At 37.2% G+C, this 25,162-nt stretch overlaps 1 protein-coding gene across 1 annotated transcript; it reads right to left on the reverse strand.

The window, feature by feature from the left end:
- Positions 1-64: 64 nt before the first annotated feature.
- LOC143845779 (folate-sensitive fragile site protein) lies at positions 65-23,796 on the reverse strand. Its single transcript, XM_077354192.1, has 11 exons — positions 23,568-23,796; positions 23,420-23,487; positions 13,464-13,545; positions 11,331-11,414; positions 9,260-9,299; positions 8,773-8,818; positions 6,455-6,513; positions 2,888-2,955; positions 2,574-2,657; positions 2,399-2,466; positions 65-508 (listed from the first exon to the last, which is right to left on the reverse strand). Exons 1-11 carry the CDS (start codon positions 23,621-23,623, stop codon positions 420-422), a joined length of 744 nt encoding a protein of 247 aa, XP_077210307.1. The 5' UTR covers positions 23,624-23,796; the 3' UTR covers positions 65-419.
- Positions 23,797-25,162: the final 1,366 nt, after the last annotated feature.

Raw genomic sequence — 25,162 nt, forward strand, 5'->3', positions numbered from 1 at the left:
GGAATATAGTGCCACCATCCATCGGACGGTCTGGATCAATGCATACATGGTACAAAGGCAGAAATGGTTTACAAAGCTATTTTCAGTAGATAGCTTATCTACAGATCATCACTCTCTTCCTATATACAGTAATGGTTGTTTTATAATTTTGATAATTTATATAAAACAGAGTATAAGACCAAAGGTTTAGAGCAGATCAAGAATCCTACTCACCTCACAAAGTCACAATCCAAAATTCAATCTGATTTCACACCATTCCCAGCTGCAAACCAAATTTTGATCGCCAAAACTGATGCCATCTTTGGTTTCTTCATGGGTTATAGGGACTCCAATCCTGGTTAGCATTGTGTATTTTCATCCAATCTATATGCCGGCAAATAGAGTCCCTCTGGGCCATGGCGCATTCCTTCAGCTCCAGATCATGGAAACATTCCCTCAAGAAACTCCTCGAAATTTTCATCTGCGTCTATCTTGACATCATCCTTTGTTGAAGTTGAAGCCTTTTGTCCTGCAAATGTTACTTCGAACATGTCAAAGCATACCTGGTACTTCAGAGAGCCAAAAACAACGCACTAAGGGAAAATCATGCTGTGGATATCATAAACATTCTAAGAGCATCAAAACCACAAGGTTGAATAGATTGGTTCTTAAGATTGGGTACATGTAATGATTTTGAAACAGCAAGATGGATCGATGTACTCAACCAAGAAGCAAGACATGCATCTACTGTCAAAGGTTAAATCTACAAAAGAAAAGAGCGAAAGAAACACAGCACGAATGCCCATAAAAGGAATATCAAATATTTAACAGTAGCAAGGAAAATAAAATCTGGAAAGACCAAGAGTCGAGAATCACGCAGTGTAATCTGTAAGGATTAAATTTTCATCTAAAATAATTATTTGCTGTTTTGTGCTACATTACAAGTTACTGCATGTATTTTTATTTTCAAAGGGATATAAATCTATTTTTATAGTTTATTTGTTCTATATCTTTAAGTTTCGTGTCTATAGTTCCAAGGAAAATGCAAGTCATGTTTATGCACCTTCCTAAGGCCCTGTTTGGTTAGTAGGAAAGGTCTTTCCACTCTGGAAAGGCTTTCAGAGGACCATGTAATAACTTCAATTTAGAGCAAGAGAAAGACGTGCATGAAGTTTGCCCGATGTTTCTTTCCGTGCGGACAGGAAAGGGGCATCGAGGGTCTAAGATGGAAAGATTTTTGGGGATTTGCAATCAAATTTAAAAAAAATAAAAATAGAAAGACCCATCCCTCATGGATCTCCTTTCCGTCCACTTCCAAAGAACAAAGAGAGATCAACCCTGCCCTTGTACGGAACAACCTTTTATTGCTCTTAAATGTCAACCTGTGAACAAAAGGTTTGTACCAGTAATTGAGTAGAAGAAATTCTACATGCCATTTATTATGGAATTCGATTATTTCTATCCTTATTCTTGGTTCACAATTTTGTTGCTCTGCTTGAACAAATCTGTCCTCACCAGAACTCCATCCTTGAAACGGTAATTGAGTAGAGGAAATTCTACATGCAATTTATTATGGAATTCGATTATTTCTATCCTTATTCTTGGTTCTCGATTTTGTTGTTCTGGATGAACAAATCTGTCCTCACTAGAACTCCATCCTTGACATCAATCACAACGATCTTTAGGAGCCCCACAATGGAAGGGTTTGATGTCCATGCATTCTCCATTCAACTCCCCATCAAAAGCATCTTTCACCTCAATTTCCCTCGACGCGATAAATCCAATACCAACGTAGGTTGACCTAGCCTTTGGTTTTTTGAAGAATTGGCTCCAACAGATCAATCTTTACTTGTGAATCAATAGCCTTTTTCAATGCCATCGGGAATTGTCAAACAATTTTTCAAAATGAACTTGCTAGGAAACTATTAGAAACCCACAAAAGGAGAAAACTTGCTGGAGAATTGAACAATCACAAACAATCCAATAGATCTTCACACAGTGTAAAGAGAGAAAACAATAATGTATTTGATCAAAGCTTAGCCAAAGTCGGATAAAACCCAAAGCCCAAAAAGGAAAACTCATAACTATTCAATACCTCTTGAAAAGTACACAAAAACACCTTAGAACACTAGTTTAATTCTAACAATTGATATAGGTTCAATTTCAGCCCTTGGATCAACCTAAATAAAGCCCAATTTCTACTTTCGAGCAGCCCCAAATAAAAATAGCTTGTGACAATGGGATTCAGGATGAGTTGTCTGCAAACATTAACTTCAAGGGCAATATAATCCATGTAAAAAAAAGGATGAAAACAAGGCCAATGAGCTAATGAACATAAAGAATGAATATTAGCCTGATCCATACAATCTTTTAGCCAATATAAATGGAAAAAGTAGGATGTTGGCGGGTAGAGGGAAACCTTTTTTCCTTCTTCCATTACTTCTTTCAGATTCATCATCTGTGCTACCATCGCTTCTTTTTCTTTCCCTATAACAGAAATAGATTTCAGCTTGTAAACCAAAATGAAGATATTTCTACACTCGTCTCGAACTGAGAGCACTAATAAAAAGAGCAGAAGGGGCTCCAAAGAATACCTCTTTCTTTTGTGCTTCTCTTTCTCTCTTTTCTCCAATTGCTCCTTCTCTTTCTGTCTTTTATACACAAGTTTCTCTGCACATCTTAACGAACAAGGTCATCAACAAAAGACGTATAATCAGTATCCGCCTCTATACCAAATGTGTTCAACTATATTTCTATGAGAATGATTGGTATTCTGTAAATCTACTTTTTTTTTAATGGTAATTCTGTAAATCTACTATGCAAGCAAAACTATAATACAACCTTCAAATTAAGACGCCACTAGTGATTTCATGCTAACGTAAGGTGAGAAGATTATGATGAAACTGACCTCCTGCAAGCTACGAGTTTCACAAGAGCCTGTTTGTTTTCTCCCGCTTCAAAGTAAGAGAAGTTCACCTGCACAAAAGGTTCAGATGAGATGAAATAAAAGCATGTCAGAACTTTTTTTAGAACAAAAATCAGAACACTTATAAAAGAAGATATAAGCAAATAGCGAATTAAAAGATGCATCAATAAGTTAAAATGCCAGCTGACCTCCCCATAGGTATGCATAACATCTATGGGATTCAACTAGACATGGTTTTGGACCTTCCTAGTAAAATATTTTCATGTGTCGAACACAACAATGTCACAAAATCTATAAACAGGAGAGCAATCAGAAACAAGGGCTAATCTCTCTCTCTCTCTCTCTCTCTCTCTCTCTCTCTCTCTCTCTCTCTCTCTCTGTGTGTGTGTGTGTGTGTGCGCGCGCGCGCGTGTGTGTGTGTGTGTCAAACATTTAACAATAAAAGAATCATTAAATAAATAAAATGAGAAAAAGAAGAAGAAACGACAAAAATGCAGGAAAAAAAGAAGAGGGGATGCGGGGAATTATATATGCATGTTGGCCTCTACTTTTTTCTTTGATATGTGGGTTTGCCACTTAGTTGGAACATTCCCTTCCATAATGGATTCCAGAAAAAACAACTGCGGACAGAACATTTTGACCGAAATTTTGAAAATTCTGATCATATTCAGATGTTCCAAAAATTCCGATGGGAACACCCCATTCTGGCCTCATGCAAAAATTCAGGGAAAAACCAATTTCAACATTTTCCCTAAAATATGAATGTTATAATTTCGTCGAGGGGCTTCTGATATCATTTGTTCATGCTCGATAGTTTGGTTCTACAACACCATTTTTTGCTATGATATGGGGGCACGGAAACGAGTGTCACTTGTTGACACAAACACGGCATGTCGAATACAACAACCACACAAAATCTAAAAATGGGGAGACAGTCAGACATGGTTTTAAATTTCCACCGAAACCAACACGAAACGACCTAAATGTTTCCATTTCCATCCCCACCGAAACGATACCAAAATCGAAATGTATATCGAAATCAAAATTGTAAGTGTATTAGTGGTATGCTACATTTGTATGTATTATATAATATTATTTTTATGAATTGTATGGGAAATGCAGTGTATATTTATATGAATTAAATGTGAAATATGGTACGTATTGATTATCAGACATGTCCACAACCGTGTCCACAACCGTGTCTAAGTCCGCATTGACACGGTCCGCAACCGTGTCTAGCCCCTTTGGCAATGTGCCCCAATATCATAGATTTTTTGTCCAAATATTTTCCTTTTCTTCAATGGGTAAATGATATCAGCACAACCATGTTTTAATATTTGCACTAACCCATTGTGTCTTTTATTATTTAAAGAGCCATCAAAAGTTATCACAAATCCCAAAAGGCTCTCCCAAGCCAATTAAAAAACAAAAGACAAGCTGAGTTTGTGCACTTATTAAAATGTGGTTGTGCTGATATCATTTCTCTTTTTCATTTCCTTTTTTCAGTTTTCGTTTTTTTCCTCCAAATATTGTGCATCTTTTTTATAACAGGACTAGAACATTCCAATCTAGGAGAAAAACGGAACAGCCAGCATTGCATAATTGACAACTGAGCTTGGGGCTAATATGGAAGACCCATTCCAATAATCCAATCTTGGGTCTTTGAAAGAAAAGAAATGTCGGAATTTCTAAAGAGAAGGATTCTTTTGTTAGGTGATGGTGACAAAGATTAAATTTTCTATTATTCATTACGCGATTTCCTCAGAAGATAATTGGTGATACTCTATAGGAAACTTAATGAGGGAATATAAGGGGATTGCATATAAGGGGTTTCTTTGCAAGCAAATTCTGCTAAGTTAAATTTTGATGACCGTTTGAGAGGAAATCCAAGCCCTGCTGGATTCGAGGTTTGATTAGAAACGAGTTTGGTTCTATCATCAAAGCATTTTTAGGTCCTACCAATCTTACTGATTCCAATGAGGCAAAAGTCCAAGCTATTTTGGAGGGTTTGCAAATATCCTTGGATCACTTGTGGGTGAAGGAGGCTTGATTTTTTTTTTTTGGGGAATGGCGATAGGCTCAATGTTATGGCTTAGTCTGGCTCTTTGGAGGGTATGTGGATATCCTTGGATTACTTGGGTAACCACTTAGGTTAGAGGGAGACTCGTCGATCACCATAGCTTTGGGAGTCAAGAAGATGTCCCAACCCATTGAGACTCGAAAATCATATCGTTCATATTAGTGATCCTAGTGCTAGTCTTTCCATTTCATTCTCTTAGATTCTACAGAGGGCAAACAAAGTTGTGGATGGTCTTGTTATAGGAAAGGTCAGGATGGAATCAATGGTTGTGTGCCATAATCTTCCCTTATTTTAATGCTTGAGTAGAGTTGTGTTGCTGATTTTCTGATTTATTTTATGTTTCCACATTAAGGAGACATTTCAGCCCCACCTACTTTTTTGTTCCTCGTCTAACCAATTTTCATCAATAGAATTACCTTCAGAGAGGGGGAAAAGAGGCTCCTCCATCATATTTGACAATCCAAAGACCATAGACCAACACCTTGCATTTGAAAAAAAAGGACTTTGGAGTCAATTAAAGGAAACTATTCATGGTCGACCTAGTTTGATTTGGAAGGGATTGGACAAGTTCCAAAGAGGTTCCACATGTGATCCCCTTCGTACTTTTTCTTTTTTTTGAATAATTACGGATTTAGAAGAGAAAATTGGGAAAGATGTGCTTCCCTTCTTGCTCACTCAAATATGATGTGTTTATTTTTATCAATTTCTACATTTACTTGGTAATGAAGAATGTGACCCTGTCTTGAATGCTTCATCTTAGAGTAGAGTCGTAATCTAAGAATCTTCTTGCTCGTTACAACTTGTACACAGTGCTTCCTTAGATAGCTAGCCCTTAAGCCGCATCAAACACCAGCCACTAGCATTTTTTTGAGATGATTTAGTGTCCTACAGCACTTTCATAATGCTCTAATCCCCTGCTACCAAGGTTTTAAATGTCGGTTTCGGCCAAAATTATGTAAATTTTCGGAAATTTGTTTCTTAAAATTTCAGTGGAAATCTTGGATTTCGTTGGAAATTTTGGATTCATGTACTTTCGGTCCGAAATTTCAAACCTTGCCTGTTAGGAGACCCAGCTGCTCAACTGCAAGCTCAGAACAGAATCAATGCATAGGTAAGTACAGATAAGTGTATGGCATACCTTAGCCCACATTCACACATATACTGAAACCCACACACAAGTGGCCTTGATAATTAGGTATCATATGCTGGACTCTTTAACAAATATGAACATATCTCAAATTGGTTTCCCTCATCTTAGCATGTACAAGAAAGGGAAGCTAACTTAATCAAAAAATGGGAATTAATCGGGAAATAATCTGTAATTGACCCTTCATAAAACACATATGTATTAAAAGTATGATGCAATCAACTCCATCATTCATGGCAGATAATTATCTATTTTTGTTATCAATACAAGTAAAAGATCTACTCTACAGATCAATGAAAAAATTACTAGTACAAAAACGTGCCTCATAACTTGCTAAGTCATCTTTCTCATTGCATTGTTTGTTACCACATATGAATTGCCCTGTGGAACAAGTGATAATGAGTTAGTCCTCATTCCTACTGTGATTATCAAGACACTCTTTAAATGATGAACAAGAAAAGCAAAGAGGTGCAATCATAAAAGTGACTTGAGTTACAGGCATGAAACATGTTAAGATCTCTCTAATAGGACAAAAAAAAGTGTATCCAAACAGAAGAAAACAGATAATTTCAATGACCCACAATCAAAGGTAATCATGAAGCCAGAAAAAGAAGGTATTGGAAAAGCGATGCCCATATTATAAGTATAATCGTCACATATGTACACTATAATATTCCAGAAGTAATTGCAAAAAAAAAGTAGATATTTAAATACCAGTACTCTGAACGACAATCAGACAGCAAATACAACAACCTATAACCCACAGGATTTCAGGAGAGAACAATCTCAATGTACAAACAAAATAAAAGGAAATGTGACTACAAATGGAAAAACAATGAATACAATAAAAATTCTGTGCCACCAAATACCAAAATCTAGGTTTAGCTACAGGTATCTATGAAAGACTAAAGAAAATATGAGTGCTAGAAATGGATAATTCTACATTCATTTCTATAATAGACTAGACCTTGAAAGGTACAACTCTAGATTCATTTCCGTAATGTATTGCACTTCATTTTCTTTGGACAAGCATTTTTTTTTTCTGAATGGTGTCCTCTGGGTCTGGGTATGCATTATCGGCTCTTTTTTATTATTGCACCTCAAGTTCTACATTACAAAGCAAGGCCTTTTTGCAGTTACATTTATGAAATGAGGTTTTGGCTAAGATGATGATTTCAAGAATTATTGTTTCTGATTTTGAAAGCCAACTATTGTAGATTGTTCTTACTCTTTTTAACAGTGTGTTTGAGGTTATGAGTGCTGGAACATGAGTACAGCATATCCTTGAGTATTCCATAGACTATTTTACCAAAAATGAAAATGGCCTTGGAGTGCTATAGTTTTCCAGTCACTGAACTATGAGGAAATTGAAACCTGAATTAGAAGGATGAACTTGAATATAAATCACAATATGGGTTACAAATAAAAGAATAAAGAGTCTGGTAAACAGAGGAACCACACATGATCTTGACGGTATCACTTTTACTCAGTGTTTAAAAACGCGGTTTCGACGGGAACGCGGCCGAAGAAAATCCTTGTCGACTCGACGCGGATGTGGTCAAGAACGCGGTTGACGCGGCCAAGTCAGATCACCGCCCTAATGTTATTGCGTAAAATATTGATCAAACGTTTAAGATCACTCCATTAGTGATTTTTTGTGCGCCCATTAATCAACATGTGAACCTATTCAAATATAATCAAGCCAGGCATTTGCTAGATACACCAAATCCAAAAAAAGAGAAAGAATAAAGGAAATAAAGAGTCACCATCGGAGGCAGAAAAGCATTAAATGGGTCTCTGACTCTCTGTCAAAGCAATTTTGAATTTTTGTCCTTTTTTTATCAACTGATAGGGTAGTGATATATCCCCTCATATTTTACTTGGAAAAGCCACTTCTAGTGTGTGTATTACATAGATGTGGCTGTCCCAGTAAGAAAAGGGTCGAAAATATCATTTCACCCCAAAAGAGTTATGGCTTCATTTCTTACCTAAATAGTTAAAAAGTTAAAATAAAGAACCTTTCTTCTTCCTTCAACTTAGGGTTTCGTCTCTTTCTTTCTTTGAATCGTCGAAGGCAATGTGAAAATGGGATTTGCGAGAGAAACTAAGGGAGATCGGACATTTCCAGGGATGAATGGAAATGGGATACCCAGCAAAAGTTTATAGGTACAAATCACATTATTTGTTGTTGAAGAACTCGACATCAGATCTTTTCTTTTTTGTCTTTCTAAAGCTAAGATTTGGGAATAAAATTTGGGAAGATCAACCGGTCAGATGAGTCACGGATCACCAAGATCTGTCTGCCGGTCGATCAGTTCCAAGAAAAAGTGAGAAAAAAGTGTTATTCGTGTTTGACTCGGCCCAAACTCGCCGAGTCCACAACTCAGAAACATGGTCGGCACGAATCCGCGTCGACTTGGCCGAGTTTCGAGCCGAGTCAACGCGTTTTTAGACACTGCTTTTACTAGCATATCACGGTTTTACTTTCATTGCAATAAAACCAAGAGGAAAAAACATCAGAATGTAAATTAAATTGCAAGGAAAGTCAAGGACAAACAGATATGTACTGGGAGCATAACAAGATACCAAAAAATAAGTATAGAATAAAAGAAAAAGGTAAATGCATAAATTTCAAGTCACCTTTCCCAGACATGACTTCGTTTTCTGTCCTCCACCTTAAGCCAATCTGTGGAGAAGAAACCCACAACTCAGAAACAAACTCACTCAAACTGCAATATGATACAAAACCAAGGTTTGAAATTTCGGTTTCGGCTTCGGCCTTAGCCGGAATCGAAATTTTGGCAGAAATTTAGTAAAAAAAATTCAGAAATTTCCAAATTTTTAGCTGAAATTTTGGCCGAAATTTTAAACAATGTACAAAACACATTTGAAGGCGAGAAAAGGGACTACAAGCATATGCAATATTAAAGGAAATGGGGCGTACACAAACAGTGCAGCCATCACCAAAGAAAAAAGATAAAGAAGCACCAATTTTAAGATAAAAGAGAGGTCTGTCACTTACACTGAACCATCAAGTTAATATAGATGAAAGTCTATGCTACTCACAACAGATGCATCCAATTATTAGACAGCATATGAATTTACAAAATTCACAAGTGACTCGTACCTTGCCACTTTTATACTGTGACATGTCTGCAATGCAATATCTTCAACAACTTAAGGCCAACATAAATATATTTAAATCTGTTAGAAGAATCTGTTTCAGTTGGTGAACCAAGGTGCACGCAATATCGTGGAACATGTAGAACATATTTATCTCAAGTTGAGGATTAAATTCATAAGCTAAGAGGCAGACATTGCATATGGCAAAGCAAGAGGGAAAAAGTGTTAAAACCATCAACAATTCTTTCAGGATGAATGAAAGCCTAAAGCCCTATCATAGAAAAAGAAATTAGGACTCAGGAGTAGAACCATGTTGGTTGATACGGAAAATATCCTTTGCACATCGTGGACAGAAAATACTCGGATATTACACATGGTATATAAGAATTCCAAAAAAGTATGCATGGCTTTTAATTGTAATACTATACTTGTTGAGATTACAATATGTTTAGTGGTTAGTTTTATGGGTTATGATATGGCCCATCCCCATTAATGCCATTGTTGTAATTTTTGCGCGCGCGCACGCGTCACACACACACATATATAGATAAGACTTCTAAAGCCTACTACTTCTTTCATATTTCTTCTTCACTTCTCTTTCCTCTATTCCACATCATGGGTGATTTCTTCAAGACTCTTCTTCTTTCTTTTACTTTAGTATGGTATCAAAACCAAGATCAAAAAGTAACCTGAGTCTAGTTTCTTTGTTTTCTTCTTGAAAGCCCTAGAATGAACTATCCTTCTCTATTTTCTTGGAGTTGCTTTGTGCTGAGCAAAACCTTCCATTTATCCCTTTATTTTGAGCACAGAAAACTCATTTTGTTCTCTTTGTTTTTGTCGTAGCGAGTGCCGTTGAAGGTATTCCTCTTTTGGTGATAAATCAATGAGGGATAATTTGCAAAGAGGATGATTATATGCATATACTTTGCATAAAAAGGTGAGAGATATTACATGCTCATGTGGCCTATTTATACATGTGGATATTGCTCTTCGAATGTGGTGTGCCTTGGCTGTGTAGTATTGATTACTGTCTTGGTGCCTTGTTCCCGGGTTTACATCAGCAAAGCCATGCTACTTTGATGCCTTATTCATGGGATTATACTTATATTGTGTCCTTCGTTGATTGATGAGTGTACTGATTTGTTTGTGTTTGATAAGTGTGCAACTTCCTCCTGCCTTGATTGAGTACATAGTTGCTAGTTGCTACCCTATTTGTGATCTACTTGCTCATGTCCCATTTGTGAATCCCCACTACGAACGAAACTAAACCTAATCTCTACCAAGGCCATCAAGCATTCAACTTAACAATTGTAAGTTGCATCATGGGCATCACCATGATGCTTGAAAGATTAGCGAAATTAAACCTAATCTTTCAAGCAGATAGGATGGACGTAGAGGATGATGGTAGCCTTGGTAAAGATCATGCAGGTTGTGATTCAAGGGAAGGATGCGGCAGAGGGTGTGGAAAACTTCTCGGTTTGTTGGTGAGTCCAATAAGATCATCAATTCATCGTATCAGCTCTATGGTATGTTGAAACTGATTTCTCAGTGTAATTTCAGGGTCAGAGTTTGTATTATATTTATTTTAAATTGACATAAATATTGTCCCTTGATTTCAATTCATAATTTGATTTATTCTCCCTACCCTTATTATTAGCCAGTTTTAGTAAACAAAATAAATATCAGCACCAACAAAAAAAATTAATCCATCCAGTCCTAAAATATTGACAGGGAGGGATTAGATTGAAGCTTCAAGCATTCCCTCCCCAGAGTTCTCCATAAAGCAAAACCCTATTTGTATTCGTGTCTTCTCAATAGCTGGGATGAACCCTGACTCCCTATGCATGTGAAAAAAAAGGGAACACAAAATAATACAAAAATAGAGAATATTCAATATAAAGAGCAGCATAAAGGTGGAAGAAACAGTTAATTTAGAAAAAAAAAAGATTTAGGAATTAAATCTACAGCACATTCCTTAGGTAACCATTGTAAGATGCATGACAAATCAAAATGAAAAAGAGATTGTCTCTAATGCAATTTGAAAAATCCATGTAGTATTTATTTGCAAAGGATACTCTTTGAAAAGTTTGTTATAGTAACGCTTCACCAGCCTTTGCTCCCAAGATGGATCCATATCATCTTCCTCAGAACGGATGAACCTTTTTTAGAATAGTAACTTAATTACCAGATTAACAGAGTCAAAAGATTGTCCAAAGAGAAGGAAAATGTATAGAAGTTTAATGTATTTCACAAAAAAAAAAGGGAAGAAAAGCTTAATATATGGCACATGACTTTCCTGCAATTATAAGCTTCCAATGGATTCACAAGGCCAAATGAATTCATTCAAGTTTCATAAATGTAGATAAAAAGAAATAACTAATGCTAACAAGAAAAACTCAAGAATTGAATCCCAGATAGAAACAGCTTATAAAGTTTTAAAGATATGAATGATGATTAGAATCAGATAACCATCTAAGCAATGGTGACGGTAACAACTAACATGATCATATAAGTTAGGTTGATTTCAAAGTACAAAGAGTTAAAAAAAATATGAGTAGACTACTTTTCTCCGAGTGTCCAATAACTCATTAGCCTCACAACATATGTGATTGAAGGACATAGATACCTTTAGGCTTTAGCCAAGTCTGTGATTTCAAAGATGAAAAGAAAAATAGTGTATTCAGCTCCCATTTCTTCATGTCCATTAGTTTTAAACAAGCAAATAAAATACCGGTTCATATTGACTTGTTCCAACAGGAACCATTGAGGCATACATTTTTTGGCCCTAAGGAATTCTGAGAAGTAAAAAGTGTATGCCTTCCATTTTCAAAAAAAAAAAAAGTGTACACCTTCCACTTGAGGCATGTGCCTCCGCCAAGAGGTGTACGCCTCACAGGTAGATTCCTGTCGCCCCAGAATTATTCCAAAGCTCTTCTGATCAAACATTCACAAACAACCACACTCCATGCCACCTAAGGAACATAAACTTCTAGATAGTCACATGCCTTAGCATTAGGGCTGATGGGCCTCCTATCTACAAGAACACTCTCCCCATACTATTTCGTCTGGCCATCATCAATCACAATGCCATCTTTAAATTTCTCAAAACTAGGTTTACAACCATTTCACAGAGAAGTCTGTAATTACCTGTTAAAGAATAAATGATTAAATAATGCCATCTCCAACAACTTAAGCTTTTGGAGTAACTGGTAGTTTCACATGGTATCAGAGTGTAAGCCAACCCTAAAAAGAGGGGCCACATGTGAGAGGGAGTGTTAAGGAATAAATGATTAAATAACGCCATCTCTAACAGCTTAAGCTTTTGGAGTAACTGGTAGTTTCACATTTTCGAACCTACAAGATGGAGGTTTAAAACTCTTTTTCTGTATCTTTCTTTCAATATGTGAGCCAACAACTCATAAGTGGGTAGTGTTGATACTCCATCTTTCTATGCTCAAGACCAACATCTCTCTTGGACATACAAACTGTATCCCAGCTTTTTTTGATGAACTTTTTATGTTGTGAGCTTCCAATTGCAACTCAAATAATGCTGGAATTCTATAAATTGGCAAATAATCAATAGGAAGAAACTACCATTCAAAAAAATCAATAGGAAGAAACCCAATGTAGATCTGACAGGGATTAAAGAGAAAGAAACCTACCCCTTCATAATTTCAATTTGGACTAGAAACATTCTATGATTGGAATCCAAAAAGAAAAAAAGAAACATTCTATGATTGGAATCCAATCTTGGTCTCGGAGAGATCCAACACTTGGCAGCAAAACATTGTGGCCGGAAAGTTCCAAGTTTTTTGTTCTTTCTTCAGTGCGCTACTCAAAATATATGGATTAGGTATTAATTTCTTCAGGCACTATGAGGTAATCGTCCGGTTGCCCCCTTGTAAGCTATTTCTTATCATGTAGCATATTTAAATGCTTCCAAACTAAAGTAAAGAATGCTGAGAAGCATCACATAACTAGAAGCGCCGAATTTGCCCATATATAATGAAAGGTTAATTAGAGAATCTAACGCGACATGTAAAAACATAAATCAGATTAAAAAGAATTGAAGAGATCTTTTTTTTTTCTTTGAATGATAAGAATTGAAGAGATTATCCTATCCAAGCATGAACAACATGTACAAAAATCTTAATCATGCATGAGCAACAATATGATTGCATGTAACATATGTCGCCAGATGATCACACCTGTAGCCTTCTCTAAGTGTATCTTGATCAGTTTTAACAACCAACACATCATGTGTGGTCCTTGTCTTCCCATAGAAACCAACTGTGAATAAACAAAATTGTTGAGATCTACAAGTTACAAATGATATCATATAAATCAAGAGATAATCAAAGAAATCAAGAGATTATAAAGAAACACTTTTTCATGCCTTATACCCAGATGTTTTACTAAGCAGACTTATAGAACACAACATTGAGGAGTACAAGAAGCATTAAGTGAGCTTGTCACTAGGAGATATATATATATATATATATATAGAGGAATAAGATTGTCCGGTTGACCGCACCTAAGCTTAGGTGCGGTCGAGGGCCCAACCACATGGGTCCCACATTTTTTGTGCTGATCAAAACCATTCATTTGCAAGGTCCCATCATAGATAGGGTGTGTACAAAAAATCAGGTCCATTGGATCATCCTAACCCCTCCAAAAGTGGAGGGAAAAAATGGGAAGATTTGTGGAAAACGGTGTCTGTCCATTTTGCCCTCCACTTTTGGATGGGTTAGGATGATCCTATGGAGCTGATTTTTTGTACATACCCCATCTATGTAAGGACCTTTCAAATGAATGCTTTGGATCATCCTAACAAAGTGGGCCCACATGAGTTTGGCGCCCTCGAGCGCACCTAAGCTTGGTGCGGTCGACCGCACACTCCTTTTCGTCATATATATATACATATATGGTGCGGTCGACCGCACACTCCTTTTCCTCACATATATATATATATATATATATATATATATATATATATATATATATATATATATATATATATATATATATATATATATAGAGAGAGAGAGAGAGAGAGAGAGAGAGAGAGAAAACGGTTCGTACACACATGTGTAGATAAGTTATCTACACACTAGCTTAAAATACAGTGGGGGCCACATTATTTGGGTGATCCAAACCATTCATTTTTAAGGCGCTCACATACATAGGGTGTCCACAAAAAATCAGATCCATAGGATCATCCTAACCATTCGAACTGTGGAGGCAAAAAATGGACTAATTTGTGAAGGTTTAAAGACATCCATTTTACCTCCACAAATAGTAGGGTTGGGATGATCCTATGGATCTGATTTTTTGTAGACACCCTATCTATGAGAGGGCCTTTAAAATGGATGGCTTGGATCACCCAAACAATGTGGGCCCCCACTGTATTTTAAGCTAGTGTGTAGAGAACTCTCTACACATATGTGTAGGATCATATATATATATATATATATATATATATATATATAGAGAGAGAGAGAGAGAGAGAGAGAATTTTAAAAGTTCAGCATGAAAAGGCAATGCGAGAGAAAAAAACATCGGTAAAACTCTGAATGAACAACAAAGAAAATTCAACTCTTACAAATAAGGAGCGTGCACAATACAAGTGTGTGTATACAGTTTTTTATAGGAAAAAATTATAAACGTAGCATGGTTAAATGGAGAGAATATGAGATTGGGGCTAAGTCATTCAAATCTAGTAAATAAGTATTATGATGATTATGCATAGAACTCCCTTAGAAGGCGAGCATAAAGGAGTCATCCAAAAGGCCATAAACATGAACAATGACGATCAGAAATCAAATTTGCTTCACTAGCGTGAATCCAAAGGAGAGCGGTTTATAAACCCAACCGGGAAGGGTGGGAAAAGTGAAGGGAGAAAAGAGGAGAGTATAAAGAAAGAGAAATAGATGAGTTTAGGGATAGAAAACTGACCTAATATTAAGCATCACACTTCAAAAGGCATTACATCCACACGCGAGAGAGACTTCAAATCTTTCTTTTTTTAACATTCCATTCCATAGCATTTCAGAGAAGTGCCATTAGGCTACATACATATAAGAAAGAGAACTAGAGAGTTCTAAAATCCTAAACAAAAACCAAATATTTTGAACTAAAATACCCTCTAATGACTAAATTTTTGTAATACATATGTGAAGCCTATTTAGAACACTCATAACTCAAATAACATAAGTGATTTTGATGGGAAAAGACCATGGTACCACTCCTATAACTTAAGGGTGTCTTTGGATTGCTGGAATCAGGAATCAGAATCGATATCCCATTCCAATTCCCTCTATAAAAAAGAGTAGCAATTCTGATTCTAATATTTGGGTAAGCATAGGGAAGCAGGATTCGTACCTGAGGGTGGGGATTCGCGATTCCCCGAATCGCGAATCGGAATCGTGATTCCCAATTTATGAAAACCCCGATTCCCACTTTATAGGAACCCCGATTCCCAAGCGATTCCCTGCGAATCCCCAGTGAATCCCAACTCCCCAGCGAATCTCCGGCGATTCCCCGACGAATCCCCGGCGATTCCCCGACGAATCCCCGGCGAATCTCCGACGACTCTCTGGCAAACCCACGATTCCCGCTTCCAACCATCCCAGGAGCCTTCAATTCCCACTTTCGAATCCCCTTTTCGATTCCCGCCTTGGCAACCTTGTTGGAATATAACATGGGAACCAGTTATGATTCTTCTTCTCCTTTTTTTTTTTGAAAGTAACAATAATTGTATTAATAAGAGACATTGAGGACAAGATGTCCCACAGTGTCACATCCCAGTAAGCGACATCTTACATCACAGACCCAAAAACACCAATATAAAAATCGGATAAATCACTCATGGAATCTCTTGACTGGTTAAATATTAAGACCCTAGTCTCCTCGTGATCAACCCCCGCCTTTGCCAAATCGTCCGCCACGGTGTTCGTAGTCCTTCTCTTGTGTGAGATTTGAGGATGAAGGAGCCGAAAGAGGTCACGAGTAGCGCCGAGGGTGACATGCAGGCGCCACGGCCCAACCCTACGGTTCAGGGCCCATGCAATGGTATTTACTGAATCGCCTTATACTATCAATGTACCCAAATTATTTTTCTCATGCCATTGAAGCCCAAAGAGTAGCACCTTAGCTTCCGCTTTGTTTGCATTGCAAATACCTACCGGACCTGAAAAATACATATGACACGACCGTCGGAATCACGGACAACCCCGCCAACACCTGCCCTGCCCGGATTTCCGAAAGAACTATCGTCAAAATTCAGTTTGACTTTGAACCACCCATCAGGTGGTGGTGACCATCTCGGTGTCTCCCGCATTACTGCCTTTTTCTCATTGATAACCGCCATCCAATTCCTTAAAATTGTCCCCACCGAATAGGGAAGACCAACCTTGGCCCGAGACCAAGCTATGATGGCGAGTTTGATATCAAGTAATACATGCTGCCATGTTCTCGCCTTGCTCTGAAATATTATTTGATTTCATTCCAGCCAGATATGCCAAGTAATAGTGTAAGGTATTAACATCCAAAGAGATTCACCATGACATCCGTGAAAGGCTTCGCCCCAGCCGAGGATTGTTTTTGAAATCCGAACATGGAAAACCCAGGACATTCCATAAAATTTCATCATTCCCATCCAATGCCCGTAATCCAAATCCGGTACAAATACGGGCATTGGATGAAGACATGATCCAAAGATTCCTCCGCCTCGCAACACAATGCACAACAACTAGCAAAGTGAAAGCCACGTCTTTTTAGGCGATCACATGTATTGAATCAGTTCTGATTCTAATTCTAGCATTTGGTAGCGTCTAGAACAATGTCGGAATGGAATCACAATTTCCTGAAATAAGAAAAGAAAAAGAAATAGAAAATGAGAGTAGAATGTAGCGATCAAACCCAATAGAACGTTACCAGGGCACATTTGGATAACATTAATTTTTCCCCTAGAATATTAGCTTTACCCAAAGGTGATGGAGGGTGGGAGAGGGATGTGAGGATAGGGTAATAAAATCATTCCTTCTTTTTCCATTTAAAAAAAGAGAGATGGGGTAACAAAAGCCCAAAGAAGAAAAGACAAGAGGTACTGGTGAGACAAGGTAGGGGGGAGAGGGATAGAGATGGGAGGTACTGTGTGAAAAGAAAATATCTATTTTTTCCCTAGAATATTAGCTTACCTAAATAGTGCCCTCTCAAGGCTTTCCTTCTCCCACCCACCCTATGCTCTCTCGCCACTTGCAGAAACGATTTTGTCGGGAAGAAATTTTTTATGGTTGCCAGACATGGCCTAAATATATATATATATATATATATATATATATATATATATATATAGAGAGAGAGAGAGAGAGAGAGAGAGAGGGATGGAGACCTTGGTCCCTGAGATGGCTGTAATAGGGTTTTTGCTCGGAGGAAACGATCCACCGATGATCCACTGAGAGAAGGATATTGCCGGAGGATGGAAGTCTGCTAGCAAAGGTAATAGGGGTTTTTGGGTTTAGGGCAAAAGCAAACTTCTAATGAGAAGGAACCCAGAGAAGAGAGAAAACCAAGTTACAAATAGCCTTGATGCAAGAAAACGAGAATACAGGGTCGTGTAAAGTCGTGTTTTATATTTGGAAAAGTGATGATTCTAGGAATTAGAATACCACCTAATTAGTGGAAACAAAACGCGCCATTTATTCCCATAACATTTCCGCCTCCCCTTTCCAATTACGCCAGCGTTGCGAAACCAAACGTCTGAATAGGGCCAAAGAGAATCACATGCCAATTCTTATTTCCTATTCCAGCGAACCAAACACACCCAGAGGGACTTAAAAAAAAACACCTAAAAGACACTTAAATTTTATTATACGGGCCAAAGATGGCCCCAATCATATGTGGGCCCATGGACCATCTTGAATAGCGGGATGTAATCATTTAGGAGATTCAGAATAATAAAATCGCATGATGAGAAAAAGGATTGGGGCCGAGCTTTTAAATTTCGGTTTCAGTTTTGATTTTGGTTGCTGCGGAAATGGATATGTTTCTGTTTCAGTTGGAAATTTCGGTGGAAATCCTATAAATATGAAAACTTATGGAGGCACATGCAAATGATAAAATGTTAAGATGAAACTTCACGAAATGCTAGAATAAGCACAAATACACGCATAGAAATCATCACATAAGCAAGATAGTCATCCATAATGGTTTGATAACATCGAACACCTAGCAACATGTGTTTTCGTACATGTCTGATAATTCAGTATATACCGCATTTCACATTTAATTCATATAAATCTTTACTTAAAATATACACCACATTTCACATGCAATTCCTAAAAATATTATTATATAATTTACAAAGAGGAAAAGGATTGTACGCTCGACCGTACCTAAAGTTAGGTGCGGTAGAGTGCCAAATCACATGGGTCCCCCATTTTTGGTGGGCATCTAAACCATTCATTTGCAAGGCCCCATCATAGATAGGGTGCATACCAAAAATCAGCACCATTGAATCATCCTAACCCCTCCAAAACTGGAGGCCAAAATGGGCAGATTTGTGGACAAACACTATCTGTCCATTTTGGCCTCCACAAATGGATGGGTTAGGATGATCCTATGGAGCTGATTTTTGGTATGCACCCTATCTATGATGGGGCCTTGCAAATGAATGGTTTAGATGCTCACCAAAAATGTGGGACCCATGTGATTTGGCACTCTACCGTACCTAACTTTAGGTACGGTCGAGCGTACAATCTTATTCCTCATTTACAAATGCAGTTTACCACTAATATACTTACAATTTTGATTCTGATATATGTTCTGATTTCAGTATTTTCTCGGTGGGCCTGGAAACAGAAACATTTCGGAGGAATTTTAAAACCTGATTGAGGCAAATGTCTTCAGTGTTTTCTTCACATTTCAAGATCACCAACGGGTAGGTAGTTGATGTTCAGATGATGGGACTGTTTACCCCTTCGAGGTTGTATAGCCATGGGTCTTAAAAGTAATCCTATAATGGATACCTCGTACTTGAGGTTGAGAAGCAATAAATGTGAAACCTTTCACTAGAATCCAAGCAAACACGGTACGAGAGGGTGGTTAAGGATCCCTGGTTCATGTATAAGGACATACCAATACCATACTATGAGATGTTATTTATTACTTGCATAATGTAGGCACCACAATTTATGCAGAAATTAGGATTCTTGTCATGATGTCATTTTTCTTAGGCATGCAACATCGGTGCTCCTCAGTGATTCGACCAAGTAGTTTCGTTCTCGAGCACTTAGTTAGAATCTATGTCACAAATATCCTTCTCGGGAATTTCTCGGCAAGGGAAAATCTTGGGATATATTATTTTTTTTATTTTTTGGGTTTATATCAGGAAAAATGATAAAAATAAAATGATTTTAAAAATTTATAAATATATAAATTTAAGAAAAAATATAAAATAAAAAAGTACAAATATCAGGATATTATAGTGATATTTTATGATAAAAATGAAAATATCGCTACATTTTTTAAATCTCAGGATAATTTCGGGATTTTGTTGTTTTATCAAAATGTCAGGATAAAAAAGTGATATTTTGAAAATATCGGAGATAATTGTGACACGTAGTGTAGTCATAGTATGCAATGCCAAGAGACCCATCTGGATAGATAGGGAGTAATTGGATTGATTGCCAACTTATGCACACCAATGATTCTCACGATTTAGACTAGATCCTAATCTATTTACGTAATTTGGGTCTTAGATCGTTAATTTCGAGATTTCAGGCTAATTTTTGTAATTTATTTTTGGGGATAAGTAATGATGTACAAGGACATTAGTATATTAAGTAGTTGACAATAACATGTGCCTCACATTTATGCTAAAAAATGTTAGACATTTGCATATCGAGGAATGACAACAAACGGACGTAATGCATTCTTACATAGATTCTCTCTCTCTCTCTCTCTCTCTCTCTCTCTCTCTCAAAAAAAAAAAAAAAAAAAAAAAAAAAACACACACACACCCGGTTAAACGCAGGACTTAACGCATGTGATGAGCGCATAACATTGATCAAGTTGATAAAAGTAAAACTTGTTACTCTCATAATCTACTTAATTATGAAAAAACTTAAAATTCAGTTGGAGTGTAACAATTTCATGATTCAAATTTCAAAATATTTGACCAACTAAAGCAATTTACCAGAGCACCAGATCTAGAAGTATGTATGTCCTACAACAATGGTTTCAAATTTCTGTTTCGGAATGCGTTTCGGTCCTTACCGAAACCAAAATTTCAAAATTTCGGCCGAAATCTGACAAAACAATTAAAAACAAATACCAAATTTCGGCCGAAATTTCGGGAAAATATTAAATAATGAAAAAATCGAGATTTTTGGTTGAATTTCCTTAAATTTCGGGGAAAATGAAATTTCGGTCGAAATAATGTAACGTTTCGGGTATTACGGATTTTGATTTTCGATTTCGGTCTCAACCGAAACCCAAAATTTCGGATTTCGGTAGAAATTTAAAACCATGCCTACAACTAAGCATAGCGTAGTGCGTGAACAAAACCTGCTCCAATCATCACAGTGACTTGGTCTCGAAAACAGTGTGTGATTATATCCATGATCAAAAATTCTAATTCAATATAACATGCCTTCTTCACTAGGAAGTAGATTCAAAACCTGCTCCAATCATCACAGTGACTTGGTCTCGAAAACAGTGTGTGATTATATCCATGATCAAAAATTCTAATTCAATATAACATGCCTTCTTCACTAGGAAGTAGATTTTGTTGCCTCTCTTCTCCATAAAATTAATTCGATTTATATTAGGAGAAGAGGTTCTGATAGGAGAAATTGAAGACGGGATCCCGCAGGTTCCTTTTCAGCCATATCCTTCGACTTTCAACTGTTTGGCCTGGCTCTCCCTTTGACCACCAGGAGATCTTGGAGCTCCAAGGCACTGAAGAGAGTCAAGGCTTTTTGCTGGACAGCTTGACTTGATAAGATCCTTATTGACGACAATCTTGGCAATGTCAAAAAATCCTATTCAACCATTGTGCTTTAATGTATCGATGACGTTGAAACCATCGACCATCTTTTGATCCATTGTAGATTCACATGGGATATTTGGTATTTCATTTTCACCCATTTGGAGTTAGTTGGGTTCTTCTTGTTCAAATTGCCGATCTTTTGATGTTATGGGCCTCTAAAACCTCATTTCTATTGTTGTTTTATGAATAGATTGGAAGGAAATGAATAGTAGGGTCTTTAAAGGTGTTTTGGGCTGCATGCAAAACATCCAAAGGAAGACTCTCTCTACAGTAATCAAATGGGCTAAAAGTCTTCCCACTTTCAGGGATTATCCAGTGACTTACCTTCTACACATCCTGGGAGATACTGTCAAGTTGCTACAGGATGGAGCGTCCCTGCCCAAGGTGGGATCCCCCTCCTCTAGGTTTTCAGATGTTGAATTTCAACAATTTGAGCATTGGGAACCCGGGTCTGGCTGACATTGGGGGTTTTTAGCTTAAACAGAGAGATCAAATGGGTATTCTCATGTCCAATTGGTGTGAAAGACTCTTAGAAGGCTGAAGAGTAGGCTCTTTGATTTGGGATTTGATTGGTGGATCAAACCTTGATTAATCACTTGATTATTTAGGATGATTCTCTCAATGCAATTAGGTGGGTGAGGGATTATACAGTTATTAGTGGCCGACGCCATCGAGAAGATCCAAGATTTCTTTGAGGATCGTGACATTGAGATTTGGAATGTGTGGCAATCAGCTAACTGAGAGGTAGATCAGCTCACCTGTTCAGGGTTCCGGTTGACGGAGACGAGATTTTGACATTTGACTTCCTCCCTCCATAAGGAGTTTAGTTCTTTGTATTTTTTTGGTTTTTTCTCGTGTTTTGTTTGGCTTTTGTGTTTGGTTTCTTCTTGGCTGGAGACCCCCTCGGTCTTTTTCACCTTTGATTAGTGAACTTGCCATTTAGAGAAAAAAAAAGAAGCATGCCTTCTTTATTTTCATTTGGAAATGAATGGGTACACCACGCCACCCAGGGTCAGCGAGAATAAGGAGTGCTTGAGGGATTAAGATACAATAGGGACTTTGTTACAAATGTGAACTTTAGTGGGATTTCAATACAATTCCTAGGATTTAAAAGGAGCTACAGATAAAGAACCCAAATTTATTTACAGTTGATCACAAAAAGGCAATAAATTTAATCAACTAGCAAAAGAGAGTCTGATTTAATGTTCTAATAGTTTTTCACGTGTCTGGCATAACCTAAAACTGTTCATGGCATATCTTGTCCAAGAATCATGGGTTTAAAATAAAGAAATTCAACACCTTAATTATAAACATTGTGACTGTGCTTCTTGAATTGATCCCAAAACCTAAAACTTCCAACCGAAAGAAAACTGAAACTCGTGACTATACAGCGCATCGGTACCGAGCAACAGCACATATTAAATCATCAGAATTTTCTTAGCATGATACTGGAAAAACACGAGCAAGAAAAACCCTACAATGACTTATACACAAATAAGTGGATGACCTATCTACCATTTCAAATGAAAAAAAAAAAAGGATGAACAATCTCACTCCAACACTAGTTGAAATATAAGGATGATTGTAGCCCCCTTCCCTTTACTATGATGGAGGGGACTGTTCATCATCCTCTCGCTTTAGGACAACAGGAACGGACAAATAAAGAGCTCATTATCTGCATATTTCCTTGGTATCCATCTTTTGAATTGAAAAAACACACATTTTTCCTTCTCTATTGAATATGAATCAAATGCATTAGAAAACAAAAACCCAAAAAAATTATAAATATTATAAAATGAAATTGTAAATGGAATTGTAAGAGAACCAATTCCTCGCCCACCCCATAAAGAAAAATAAATATATTCAAGATAGTCTACAAAGATGACAGAAGAAGAAGATACGTGTAACTTTGCTAGATTGGTATAATTTGATAATATATTATCCCGACAATATTATTTCCTATAGCAAAAGAAAACCGTAATAGCAACATTACAAGATGAATAGCATCAGCGATGAATCTCATATTCGGAGATAATAGCGAAACTTAAAAAGAAACTGCAGTATTTGTCACGAAATCAATAAAAGAGGACTACTAGAAAATTAAGATTATACCGTAATCCTTCACGAATTTCTTGTGACGATCGTAGGCGTTGAGTCCACGAATGTGAGCTTGATACTGTCTGCAACAATCAATCGAGTAGATGAATTTCATGGAGGAAAAAGATGAGTCACAGAGACCGAATTTGATAAAGAAACTTACTGTTTTCTTTCTTCTCTTTCAAAGATTGCAGATTTCAGAGAACCTGACGAGGTCATTTTTTTTTTTAGGTTTTGGGGCGAAACCCTAGCTTTGGGTTGAGTGTTTTGGAGAGAGAAGAAAAGGGGGGAAATAGGTAAGAGAACACTGAGTCGAATGAGTTTTAGCAATAGAATCGTTTTAAAGGGATGGGATCGTGTTTTCTGGGAACTGGAATGTGACGGAACTTTTTCGGAGGCATTTTCTTACTAAAAAGACAAAAATTAAGGGCATTTTGGTCATAGAATGGAATTTCGGACTTCCCTCTGTCTCGATGCCCGATTGGTGAATAATCGCGTTACATAAGAGCCCGATTGGCACTTATCTATGGATTTGGATTAATCAGATGATCCCAGCCGTCCAAAATTTTGACAATATATCACTGCCAACGACTATAAAAGAGAGCAATCCAATTTGTTGTGAGGCCACGTTTTGATAGCTCATGTTTTTGTATTTGGATTTGGATTTGAGTTTTGGTACTAACAGAGATGAAGAGCCTGCCTGCTGTTCATGTATGATTGGGCAAGGAAGAAGAAACAAAGAAATAGTTGTTTTTTTGGCCTCCTTTTATAGTGTAGATTTGTAATGAAGCTCTGAGCATTTAGAGCTGGAAATTGTTGTTGTTTTCTTGGCTTAATAAAGAAGTTGATTTCATTCCACCCTCTTTATTTGCCTCCTTGGGATACAGAGTTGGGCCCAATCATGTGATGATTTTAGTAAACAAAATATCCACACACCCTTGGTTTCATAACGGCACTCCACATTTTATTAGCCACCTTTCTCTGTTGGCTGCTGATAGCAGATCTGGAAACTGAGAGGGCAGCTAACAAAACGGGAACCCGTTCTTGTTTTGTGTGACCCTTGCACCATGAACCATTCTTAGTTTTTATTTCCTAGAAGAAGCCCCTGTTTTAGAAGTGCTTTCCGTTTTTCGAGAAATTATATGATGCCCGACTGTCAAGTCACGTGAAGGTGGTACTTCAAGAGTACCAACCTTGATGATATTTGATCCAACAGCCGCCTCTTAAAAAGTAGGTAGCTGTTGGATCAAATATCTAAGGGGGTTACCGTTTTGACTGTAACTCCCTTTTTAAAATGGTACTTAAAGTGCAAAGGAGTGGAGTGCCATTGTGTCTTAGAGCTGCTTCAGCTTGGAGGATTTACACGCCCATTAAAGCAAGTCCCTGACATCCCTGCATAGTGTGCAGCATGTTCAAAACTATATCAATATACATTTTTCATGGCAATAATACCCCTGTTTTTTGATAAAATTGTAAATATATCTAAGGGTTGCTGTTTTAGACAACGAATATGATTTGAGGATGATGAAAAACATCAACAGAAAAAAAAAATACACAACTTTTATGCATTACAGATAGAAGATAAAAAAAAAAGGTACCTGATGAATCTCTTGTGAAAAGAAGGCCCCATTCAAGGGAAAAAAACAACATTAAACTGTCATGCTTTTCCTAAAAACAAGAGGTCATTTGCACACCCTGATGAATCTCTTGTGATAAGAAGGTGCCATTCAAGAAATAAAAAACTAGAAAAATCCAACA

This window comes from Tasmannia lanceolata, unplaced genomic scaffold (assembly GCF_043159265.1).
Source record: "Tasmannia lanceolata isolate RefF3 unplaced genomic scaffold, GAP_Taslan_0.1 ptg000015l, whole genome shotgun sequence".
Lineage (NCBI taxonomy): Eukaryota > Viridiplantae > Streptophyta > Magnoliopsida > Canellales > Winteraceae > Tasmannia > Tasmannia lanceolata.